Below are 13,061 nucleotides of genomic sequence, written 5' to 3'. Positions count from 1 at the left end.
ACCATTCTTTTTATTTCCGCCAGAATATATATCTGTAAGAAGGGACTAAACTTTTGAACCAAAAGAAATTAAATGCAGAACCGATTTACTAATACTAAAAATGTCATTTTCTCCTAAAACAATAAATGAATGGAATAAGTTGCCCCAGGAAGTCGTGTCAACAAAATCGAATGAATCCTTTGCCGCATTGTTGTAATTTTTTGCTTGTTTGTTTGCATCAAATTATGCCGCAGTGTATTTTCTGTGAATATTTTTTTCCTGCCACCAGGTCCTATGATTACGTTGATCTATCTCTCTCTCTCTCACCCACTTTAATGCGAAACAGTCGCTGTCGGTAGTGTAATAAACAAGTAAATTAATAAGCATCATCCCCACAGCATGCAGCAGCGTATTTGGCGCTGAGAAATCTGGCTTGCAGCTCATACTGACGGGAAGACGCGCTACTTTGGGCGAATTCGATCCTTTTCATCTTTTTATTCTGTTATTTGCAGCTTCCCCGTCTCGGGCGAATTCCGAGTTTCTGCTGCTATTTCGTGATTCACAGTTTTCCCACGTTGGTCCTAAGCGCCACCTCGCTTAAAACGCATGCTATTAGTTTTATCGTCCCATATTCTCGCTCGACAAGCGGGTCGCGTACGTAGCGCCGCACACGCCCTATAAGCCCCGCCCTTCAACAGAGCTTGCTTTGAAGCCGAGGTGCCGACCTTGCATTGAGATGACCCGAGCTGCCACGATGCTGAAGTGCTGTCGTTTTGAACAAGACGGAAGCGTTGGATAAGCCATCCGTATGTAAAATACGGTCACTAAGAAATTGATTTTCCTATACGAATCGCTTCAACTATTTAATTGAAAATTGTTTGCTTTGAAAGAAGTGACAATGCAGCAAATGTAATGAGCAAAATTTGGTCCGTGACTTTAAATATTCGATGAAAATCGCCTGAAGTTGCAGAATCTCAATATGTTAGCGCTTCAGTTTTACAAATTGCCATCTCCGTCACAAAAGCAGGCATTAAAATGCTACGAAATACAAAATCTAGAGCATTCAATTCGAGAGAAATTGATATCTTAAAGAGAGACTGAGGTCAATGCGATTCAGTTTTTGTTCACAATAGAATTTGATCCTTGATTTCAAGATTAAAAGAAAACTACAAAATAAAGGAGGCAAACTAGCGCTTATGTTGTTCCTTTCGCACACTTCACATCGGTAACGCGGCCCAATTCGCCCAGCAGCCTGCAGTCATTCTAAAATTTCATCGTTTGAACTTTGTTCTGGTTCTGCTGAGCGCTTGTTTGGCAGCAATTGTTTCATTTATTGCTGAGAAATTTTCAGTTGGAAAACTCGCAAGGACTCATAATTACAATATTTGTTGCCAGTGCGATATCGTTAGGGGCTATTGATGCCTTTACCGGGAGTAGCGTCACTTCCGGTCTTGTGACATCACTCCCCTCCAGCCAATCGAATTTATTCAGTTCGGTGACGTCACTCTATTCCAGCCAATCGATTTTATTCAGTTGTGTGACGTCAATTCACTGCTGCCAATGGGAATTATACAGTCTGCTGAAGTGAATTCCCTCAATCCAAGAGCGAATTTTATAACCGCGACATATTTTTTCGTTATGATACGTTTAATGCTATCTAGTTAATATAGAATAGTTTTTTCTTGAACTCGATTCAAACCCACGGATTTGATTACGATGTCGAGAGAATTCCGGTCTTCTTGTGCGCTTGCCCTGAAGTGGATAGCGGTGTATTATATAGCCTCAAAAACCCGGAAACAAAAAATATTTCGCTTCATCGCAGTTTTCTCGAGAAAACGACCTCTGGCGGCGGTATCTGTTTCATTTTATGGCATTTCTTCGCTTATGAAAGCTCCGTTTTCTGCGTAAAGTTGCCTGTTGTTGTCATTATAACGATGTAATTTAGGTCTGCTCCATTCTGTCCTCAGTGTCGCTTTAGGTGCGATATATTTAGCATTGTACCAATGTTTCACGTTCTAAACCTTTCACGTTCTAAACCTTTCCAAAGAATATATTTACCGGGACACCTCCTTCCATTATGTGTTGGCAATGGCAAGCATTAGAAGCTGTTTGCGCCTTTACCGGAAGTGGCGTCACTTCCGGTGTGGTGGCGTCACTGCCGTCTTCTGACGCCACTTGTCACCGGCCAATGCGAGTGCTTTGATCTGTTGAAGTCGCTTCTCTCCAGGCAATGAGAATGCTCCGGTCTGGCGATGTCCCTTACCTCCAGCGTATGGGCGAATTTTATTACAGCCGTGGCATTAATCAAATCTATTGTGTGGTGTCACCGATAACAAATAAATCTGCCTTAAAAGCTCTCTGAGTAGTTTACAAAATGCCGACGTCCCTTCTGGTTACGCAGCTAGGACGATATAAAAATAAACTTCTAAAATATTAATTGAAATTATCCGATTATCCGCAAATTATCGTGCACACACACACACACACGCACACACACACGCACGCACGCACGCACGCATGCACGCACGCACGCACGCACACACACACACACACACACACACACACACACACACACACACACACACACACACACACACACACACGCGCGCGCGCGCACACACACACACACACACACACACACACACACACACACACGCACACGCACGCACACACACACACACACACACACACACACACACACACACACACACACACACACACACACACACACACACACACACACACACACACACACACACACACACACACACACACACACACACACACACACACACACACACACACACACACACACACACACACACACACACACACACACACACACACACACACACACACACACACACACACACACACACACACACACACACACACACACACACACACAAGCCTTCGTGCCGTTCCCAGGGCGACGACATGCCATCGATAATGCCAGCGCTCACTTCCAAGCCTGCCTGGGTCACATGGCTGCGAATGATAGGCTGTCGAGAGCACTCACGCCCCTACTCGCCGCATGGCTCATCTTGATTAGTCACAACTGGTTGATATACGCTAATGTACTACGACAGCGATGTCGTTTTATCCCAAAGTGTATTGCGCAGCTATCGCTGTTATACAAGCCATACATCAAAATTCGGCTTTTAGCAGTAAGTGCGAATTTCTTTACCCCTTTACACTTTTCTTTACACGCACGCACCTTTATTTATATCCTCCCTACTTCACACCATCCTTGACACCTTTCACCTCTTTTGCACCGTTACATCTTTCCTTACGCTTCTTTTAAAATGGAATGTATTTCTCCTGAATTGTGACTGCGGCGGGAGTTCGGCAGCATTGTTACAGGGGTATTTGGGGAAAAAAATCTTCCACATGAAAAACCAAAGAACTACCTCATTTATTAAAAAAAAAGGCATCGGTCTAGTTTCAAAGGACGCAGGACGTAAATCTCAAAATGTTTAGTAATTTCGATTGCCAAGTGAGCACCATCTGTGCGACGGTCAGCGACACTAGACGAAACTATCACCGAGACGTTGACGCGTAACGAACCAAACTAAATTGCGTAGACATTTGTCACTGTTGTCACTGAAACTGTCTTGGAACTTAGCACAGGACTGCCATAAAGATTCCGCGATCATATGTTCGTTGCGAAGTGAAGATGTTCTTGACAACACAACTCTGGAGATCAGCCAAGCGGACTTCCTTCATTATATAATAATATAATTGGTTTTGGGGGGAAAGGAAATGGCGCAGTATCTGTCTCATATATCGTTGGACACCTGAACCGCGCCGTAAGGGAAGGGTAAAGGAGGGAGTGAAAGAAGAAAGGAAGAGAGGGGTGCCGTAGTGGAGGGCTCAGGAATAATTTCGACCACCTAGGGATCTTTAACGTGCACTGACATCGCACAGCACACGGGCGCCTTAGTGTTTTTCCTCCATAAAAACGCAGCCGCCGCGGTCGGGTTCGAACCCGGGAACTCCGGATCAGTAGTCGAGCGCCCTAACCACTGAGCCACCGTGGCGGGGAATTCTATCATTTCTCAAAAGAAACAAATTATTCACTAAAACTTCGTTTCCTGTTTTGCCTCGATCAAAGCATAATTGAACAGAAAAGCAAAGAATGATTATTAAGTGCCTTCTGAAAAGTGCTCGCACGAGCGTTTCTACTCACAGTGTCTTCAAGGAGGGGTACCACTGCAGTTGAGTCTCGTTGAGCTCCACGAAGTTTATCTGGTTCTCAATGCTTCTGCAAAAACAAACAAAAAAACAAAACACAAAGCGTGAGTTTCACTGAGCGGAACTCAAGACGACTACATAACGCATTCATGCTTCGCCGCTCACTCTACGCAAGCACTCCACATAACAAAGTCGGCCGACAAACTCTTGAGCCCCAGAGCGGAGAAACCATCATTCGTAGATCTATAAAACGTGGGCGCAATTAGCTGGAATAGCGGCCGATTAACAATAAGGCAGGATTGATGGTGCGTGCAGTGAGAAGCTGATATACTGTTTGCATTAATAAGCTTTTAAGCCTACATGACTTGTACGTTTAGTGGGACTGAAATACCGCATGAAGGCTACTTGATTGCTGAAACTAGAGAGCCATCAGACATTTCCCCAAAGCGGCTTAATTGCTTCAGAGATTAGGTGCATTATCAGTCCTTTAATTTTCGCTGAAAAAGGCATGAATCGCCACTGCACGCAAGCACGCTTCTGAAGCTTCCGAGCGGACGCTGGCGAAGTGACGTTTGTGGCGTTCAGAGGACAATGGATGGATTTTACAGCGAGGAAGAAATTCGTCACGCTTGTAATAAACAAGGTGGTATGACGAATATTATGTGTGCTGCCAACAGGAGCAAAAATCTGCATCCTGGCCGATAAACCTGCACACATGCACGATGACAGTCGGTATTGTGCGTAAGGAGTGTAGGCACTTTGCACAGTAGCGCCCGATCAGCGCTGCGCTTTCGGGTGAAACGGCTCTGTCTTTAAAACAATTGTCGCCAGTGACAGGCTGGCGCCTCTTTCGTGTTCCGACATCTCTCGACACAATCCGCAGTTCTCCCTTTCGTAACAAGGGAGTAATTACTCACTAGCATCAACCCAAACGCAGCCATACAGCTAAAAAGAGAAGGAAAGCTGACTGAAACACTAACTTTCCTAGCTTACCTTTGTAGCCGTATGGCTGCGCTTGGGTTGATGGCAATTAATTACTCCCTTATCACACATCTACTCCACCTTGGGGGATTCCCCTAGACATTTTACCAACACTGTTCCCACTTCGAGTTATTGATCAATTCGCTCTCGCTCTACCGTATGCTAGCGGTCCTCGTTAGCTTATTTCCTAGAATGATTGCTCCGTTCAAGCGATGGTTCCGGGTTAAAACCCCGGACCAAGACAAATTTTTCTTCAACTACAAAGTTTTTATAGAAGCTGTATAGCTTTCCTTTGCAGCCACATACCTGCGCATGGGTGGATGCCAATGAGTAATTACTCACTTATTACAAATCTACCCCGCCTTGGGGGATTCCCGTAAACATCTGACCAGTTCCCCTCTCACGTTGTTGCCATGTACGTCCTTCCGTGATCTTGTCGTCGAGAGAAGCAAATGCAGTCAATACGAGTGCAGCCGTTTTATTGCAGGTGTTGACATCACTTTAGCATAAATTTTTCAATGCCCTCAAGAGCACGAAAGGAGCGGAGGTTTCCAGAGGGTGGGAAAGACATGTTCTTATCGCTTCGAGAACCGTGCCGAAGGCCGGAGCCTTGCTCCTTGGGAGCCCAATTGGGAACCCGGTCACGCGTTGTCGGTCTCTCTGATCGCGATGGGGCACAGGCATCTTCCATAAGTATACACAGTTACATTTGCTTGCGTACGACATACACTGCTTTTTAAAGGTAATACCCAACCGCATGACGCATCGAACACGGTTCGCCCATATCAGTGTGCACGCGCGAGGAATAACGTACTGCATGGATTTCCTCTCGTACGCAGCCTCTCATAACCATTGCACGAGTTCTTTACGGGTCGATTCGTCCCTAGCACCCCAGAAGAGCCCGCCGATTTCTCGGCAGCTCGCGCCTACGCATATTGAACGAGGTTCGAGGCCGCCAGCGCGATGTGCCGTGTCGCGCGTGCGTCACCCAGGAAATCGAGCGATACTGTTCACTCGTCCGATTTCTTTCCGAACAGTTTGGCTTGCTTCTCCGCATGGCTGCCTGAACGCTCCGTTGTGGCGGCGAAGCCGACTCTTAAGGAAGCTTAAGTGCGCGCAGTGTGCGTTTCATGGCGTGGAAGATACCGATGTGTTTCCTGAAATGATACCACCTTCAACGTACTCGAACGCTAACATATCACTTCACAACGTTGACCTAGTTTGTATAATGGCCAAAGCCGCCATTAGTTAGGTGGGAGAGCTTACTTAACAGTTAGCGGAAGAGTTAGAAGAAGGTAAGGAACAGGGCAAATGTTTCTCCTCTGGGCGTGAACATAAAATAAGCTTAATATTAATGCCTCGACGGAGTAGACGAAATGAACATAGTTGTGCAGGTGAGATATCTGACACACCAAGCATGTTTCCGAGGAGCTAGGCGGTGTCGCGTCACAACACTGCCAAAGCGGACCCTATTGAGAACAACGGAACGAATAACAATCTAACGAATGATTTCGTAGCACCCGAGTAGTGCTTGGCATTTGAAATTTGAAATAAATTCGAAAACGGACAAAACGAAGGCTTGGATTTTATTAAAAAAGCTATGGCAAGGATAATCCGATAGATGTTGAAGCGCATTAGTTTTAAATCCCCATGCTAAACCGCACTCATGTTCGCGGCAGTAACGTATATAGACACGCGTACAAGGATACACACGTGTGAAACCGCACACTTGTACGCAGGAGGATAACCTATTATTATTCCTGGCTCATATGGAGCCAGAATGAAAAGAGAATGATAGAATGGGAAGATATGCTGATAGAATTATAGAGAAATAGATAAAATGAAAAGAGGAACAAGCTGTTCCTGGGCTACGGGACCATTGGCGGCGTTGTTCTGAAGCCACAAAACCTCATTTTAAACCAGGCTTGTCAGAATTCGGAACCTAGTTCGAAACGGTAATTAAGCTTTGTGAACGGGCTTCGAGTGTAAGTACTGATATAACACTCACTGAAACCATGGACAGAAGGAGGAACTAAAAAGAGGAGCTTAGAACACGCCCAAACTGTAACATAGCGAAACTAGAGCGCTGAAATTTGTGAAGACCGCTACAGAACCCGGTATTGGAATATTGAAACGCCGTTGATTTCAAAGAAGTATGTCACAGTACTTCAAGAAAACTAATAGAGAATGAATGGGCATTTGCCTCATCACTTATTTCGTTTTAATTTTTTTTTTGCATCGTGGGCACGGAAGGGCCATCAATACTCTGATCCCTGAAGCGCTGACACCTACCTACTAATGAATCTATTAGATGCAAGCTCGAGCCTAGAGCGTTTGGTGGATTCGCGTAAAAGGTATGAACTACCAACCTACAAACCTGCTATTCACTGTGTTTTAGGCCTTCTCCATATGCATCGCAATCTGAGACTGACTGTCGCGACCAACTAGTTGTGGGCTGCTCTTCGCGAACTGACAGACGTTGTCAGCGATAGTAGATCGCTCTATTCGTTGTCCTTCCGAGCTCGTGTCAGCGATACAAGTGATCGACGATGGTCCGCTGCGGCCGCAGGGATGTCAGCGCGAGCATCGCGTCAGCGCTGGCTCTCAGGCGACCCATAGCTTCGCCCCAATTTTTGTGCCAGCCGCAGTTTGTTTGCACGCAGAGTGGACCTAACCTAGTTACTCGTATGGGCTGTTATAGGGCCATTGTCCAGGGACATTGTCGCTGTCGCCCGGGGCCCTATTACTAGCTTCGATGGCGGACTCTGCTGAGTGAGTGCTACTCTAGCGAGTGAGGCCCCGAGGCGTCATCCTCTGGGTGACAGATATGCGCCGGGACACAACTTGTCGGCATCTTCATCGAGATCATCGCTTAGCGCTCGCATCTCGGTACGACTGGCTGCATTTATAGCTCACCAACTTCGATTACCTCTTGTGCCTCCTCATAATGGCCCCGAAGGCCTCACTTACCTGCCTTACTGGTTCGGGCAGCAGCTGCTATGTCATCCTTTTTATAGACTGACCTTGGTGTATTATCATATTGTATTTCTTTATTTGCATGCGGTTGAGAGATTGAGGTGGTTGTTGGCTACAGGTGGCATTAGCCTTTCGTTAATTTTGCTGGCAATTGCTCCTCCGTACCGACGCATTCAATAATAACTAAAGACAAGAGAAGGTTGTGCAATGTGTATGAACAAAGTTGCCCTGTAAGTGTCAGCCAATGCGACGGCGTCTTCTTTTCGTTATAGCTGAGAAAGCACTGAAAAAGGGCTTCGTGCTAGCTTAATGGTTTCATAAAACTGAACGCTTTTTTGACAGCTCAGCCGTAAAGTAAGCGCACGCATCAAATTTTAAAGCGACAGCCTTAGAAGCCCCATTGGACCAAAGTGCGTCGCCAGTCATAAAATTCGCCCATTGGCTGAAAGGAAGTGACGTCACAAGACAGCAAGTGAGGTCACTGCCAAGCATCAACAGCTGCTAACGCTGTCGCATAGCAACACATCATGAAATTAGGTGTCCCTGTCAATTTTTTTTCCCGATAGGTGGCAGGTCCATTCATAGCACCATAAATCAATGAGTTCAAAATACCGGGCTGCCAGAAAGCCATTATAGTGAAATTCTGAAAATGTTAAGCAACGACAAACTGTCTCCAGAAAAATATATAGGGAATACTTGAGCGATTAGAAAAGTCAGGCATAGAAAGTAAAAAGGACGAAAAATTATTCGCGTACACCAGTTCGCAACTTGCGCGGTTGTAGAAGTCTGGAGTTTCCGGAGGTTCGCGCTGCGAAGCGTTGCTTTCAAATCGGGACGGATCGATGGCGCCAATCACAGGGCCAGATTACGAGGAGTACGCGTTCAATTGATGTCGTGGAAATTACCCAGAAAAGCGGCTGAGTTTTTTCCGAGAATAATGAGCAGGTTCCCATCACTGAGAGACAAGCGGAGGCGGTTTTTGGATGGAGATCGATTTAGTTCGCAACTTTTTTACCTGAGGCAGTGGCAAAAGTAGCCGCAAGTGCCTCGGCCGTCAGAAGACTCGTGAAGGCCTCTTAGGAAGCTGCGGCTGAGTGGTGCATGTGGTCTGTGCTCAAACTGCTCAGCATGCTGCGAATGGATGTGTACTCAGCTTTTAGCAAATGGGAGTTAGGCAGGCTCCATTTGAAATGGGGAACAACAGTAACAAAGAACGGTAAGACGAGGACAAACTGTCACTGGTCGCATAACGGCGCGCTTAATAGACAAATACTAACCTTTGTAGTCTCCTTTTTAATTTTCGTGAAGCCAGAAATTTTAATAAATTCACGAAGAGCTCGTGGTTTCCGCTAAATATGTTAAAAATAGATACCTACAAACTGATTTTCGTTTCCTGCACATTTTCCGCTTTTTTATACTACACATAGTTTAGGTACACTTTCGGTAGATACTCATCACGTCTGGAGAATTCCGACTCGGCCGTTGGTTTAGAATATATTTTGATCCGCACCGCTCGGTATACCGCCTTACACATGTCATGGGAAATCATCATCAACAAATTGCTGTGATTTCAAAGCAGAATACTTCGGCGTCACAGGACCTGTGTAGATGCGAGCTCTCATCCCGCCCTATCTTTGCTTTTTGTTTTTTCATGAGTGAGGAGCAATTAAAAGACAAGCTTTATCTGCTACTTTTTCTATCTCTTCGCTACTTTTTCCTGCCCTCCAGTCATCCCGAAATATCCCTAACTTGAATCATGCATTCTTTAGCGCACATAAACCACCGCAGTTTATTATTAAACGGCACTCCCCAACCTTCCCTCGGTAAGCTGAAAAAGTTTCTTGGAACGCGTCTTTTATGACCGAAATGCACGCGTTCAACAGCTGCAAAGTGTTCCGTCCAGAATGCGTAATGAGGTCGAAATCGGCTTCACACATTAATCGCGAAGCCTTAGCAAGATAAATGAATGTGCCCAACAATAACTACATATAGTATATCCGTAAGAAACTTGGACAGAAACGTCACTTTGAATGGAATAACGAACTAAACAACAAACTAGCACTGATGAAACCCGTTCCGCAAGAACAGAAATCATCTACACGCTGGGAGCGTTTCTTTAAGGTAGTTTCAGACCACCTTGTCAACTGGCGCGCACATTATACACACAACTTTATACTCAGAGGGACGAATGTGAATGTTGTGAAGATGCAGTGTCAGTAAGCCATATCTTATTCCCATTGAGAGAAACTGAACTGCTCAGGAATAAATATTTCACTTTTTTTTTTACAACAGGAACATTGCTTTGCACGTTGGTTTGCCTTTAGGAGAGAAGGCCTTTGAGAGGTCGTCTCTAGTTTTCATGTTTTGCAGAAACGCGAGCGTTCTAATTAAGTTGTGGTATTATGCAACACCGAGATTCAGTCGTATAGAATGAAAATTTCTCATTTAATCCTGCCTTTGACGCATGGTAGCCGTAGCTGCTTATGTGCCAGTAAACCGAATATGGGTTGCTGGAAACCGTTCGCACTTGGGCCAAGTGTGATCTTCGTTGGTTTATATACTGGCTGTTTTGTGTACAGTCTGCTGTACACGTGCTACTTTAAATATAGATGTGTGCTATATGCCTTCACTTTACGACTTACCCACTTTGATTGAGGCCTGGTGTGAGCTAACCTATTTATGATTATTTCTAACAGACATAAGTCATTTTCTGAGCGAGTTCTAGTGGTCTAGCAGAGGTGTTTCCTTGTCCCTTACCTGTAATTGACTGTTTCTGCATGAAGTGGTCTTGTAAGGTCCTCCGTGTTTTGTTTTTTTTTGTCTTTGTTCGCTCCTTCCACATTCTGTGTTTCTAATGCCCGTAGCGGATGTTTTATCCTTTGAGCCTGGCACTATTGCGACCGTTCCAGCAAGTTGCATTGTCAACGCTGTGTTAGCAAATTGTATTGTACGTGTCGCTTCGTTGTTTGCATGGCGTCGGCGCTTTTTGTTTGCATAGGTCAAGCATTGCATAAATGCCGTCTAATTAAGGTGATACGTGTTTTTTTTTTCCTTTTAAGGTAAGACATCAGTTTGTAAGAATGCAAGAGCGTAAACGTAAATGTGATCGTGTTTTAGCAAATCAGATGAAAACTGTCAGAAAAAGATTGACGAATGAAGAAAAGTATCTGAAGTATGTTATTATGATTCTCGTTGACAGGCTGATTTTTCTTCCATACTGCTATTTAATGTTTTTCAGAACTGAAAAGTGAACAGTTTATTTATAAGCCAAAAGCAGAGCATTTAATATCTTTCAAAAGAAACGGTACAAATGTCGGGACTGCAATAGCATAGTTCTAACCCATAATTTAGTCTACATTATTTGTCACGAGTGTAATAGACAACAAGCTCAACACATATCGTCCTCAATATCGCGGAATAGGCTAAAATCTGGATCGTGAACTTTATCATCACGCCAGCTACTACTCGTTTTGGGTAGCTTCTTATTCGACAGGCTGTGAGTTGCCGCCAGTGGGGTCAAATGACAGCGGATCCCCGGAAAGCGTGCATAGCGATGCTTCGGCCGAGGTTACAGCGATGCATCGCCAAGTGCCGCCACATTAACGTGCTACGAATATATATATCTAGTTACTGTCTTAATGGGTAAAAACAAGTGAAGCAACAGATTACGCCACATTGGTTGATTTACCCTCTCAGCACTCCACCAACGTTTTTTTTTTTCTGTGGAAAAAAAGATTACTGTTGCAGAGAAAATCGTATATAAATTCCCCGATTTATGCACTTTTTTCAACCCCATGCAACGTGAGGAACATGATGTCATTTTTTCTGATGACGCGAGACGCTCGACATTTCGGCGAATCAGAACAAACGCGCAAAACCAAAACCCACTTGACTCGCTGATCGATGGGGCCCTTTGTTACGACATGTCCGGCCAGGTGGCGCCACCATAGTGAAAAAAAACCAACCTTCAAGCGATGGAGGAAGGAAAGCTTAAGAGAGGCCCTCGCTATCCGAGCTGCATGACAAATTGTGTCGGAAGTCACGTGTTCTCGCGAGGACTACTGGAAAATGTTTGGCACATGGCGCAGCCAATAGTAACGTTGTGCGCAGCGGTGTCGTCTGCTTTATTGTCTGCTGCACATGCGCAAGCGGTCCGTGACGGCGGTCAACTAACGAGCGGAAACTATACCCTCACGTTCAGCTTCAAAAGTAGTGACGTAACGGCCTGTACTAAAAAAACACCATTCATGCTGTGCGCGGTCTTCTCAAGTGCGGCTGCATTCATACTTTTTGGAGAGAAGGCAAAAGGTCGTGACAGCTGGTGCTTAGCTTGAGCTTCTAAAGTTGATGCGCACGCACCACCACTCATCCCACGCTGAGTGGGTGGTGCGTGAAAAGCACGACGCTTCACTTTACCTTACAGCGGCAGCACTCACCGTGCTTTCATCCTATTTAGCCGGCACTTGTCAGTCGATATAGCGATGGCTGTGAAGGCGAGAAGTAATCTTGGCCGGCAAATAAAGAAACAACACGCGTGAACGGGCGCTGCTCGCGGAACTCGCCTGAGTCGTATACGTTGCATTTCTTTCGCTTTACGTAATTCTCTGACTTATACAAGCTCTGTTCCCGGTAAAAGTAACTTGCCCGCTATCTCGGGGCGCTAATCTCTTAATATACCTTGACACAGTATTACCCTTTAGTGCCCCTTAATGTCAACCGAGTAACCTTGGCTTGCGCTAAAAGAAACTGGGGCAACTTTTTGAGCGTCGCGAAAAAAATGGCATTACACCCTTTGCGTAAGCTTCCCTCGGCCCTCTCAAGTCTTTATTCGCGCCTGTGCACTAATCGACTCTCTTGTTCCATGGCATAGGCCACAGCAACGCCCATTAACGCTGAGCTGCAAAGATTTGCGCTCATATATCAGCGGTATC

The 13,061-nt window shown here is 45.3% G+C and overlaps 1 protein-coding gene across 1 annotated transcript in view; it reads right to left on the bottom strand.

Moving 5' to 3' along the window:
* Positions 1–13,061, bottom strand: part of LOC144120716 (high affinity nerve growth factor receptor-like) — a 121,372-nt gene that overhangs the window by 42,900 nt on the left and 65,411 nt on the right. Inside the window, exon 2 of the mRNA XM_077653373.1 lies at positions 4,169–4,243. Within this exon, the coding sequence (XP_077509499.1) occupies positions 4,169–4,243 (75 nt within the window). The remainder of the gene's footprint in view (positions 1–4,168; positions 4,244–13,061) is intronic.

The sequence above is a fragment of the Amblyomma americanum genome, chromosome 2 (assembly GCF_052857255.1).
Source record: "Amblyomma americanum isolate KBUSLIRL-KWMA chromosome 2, ASM5285725v1, whole genome shotgun sequence".
In the NCBI taxonomy this organism is placed as follows: domain Eukaryota; kingdom Metazoa; phylum Arthropoda; class Arachnida; order Ixodida; family Ixodidae; genus Amblyomma; species Amblyomma americanum.
This window is presented reverse-complemented; position numbering and strand designations above follow the sequence as displayed.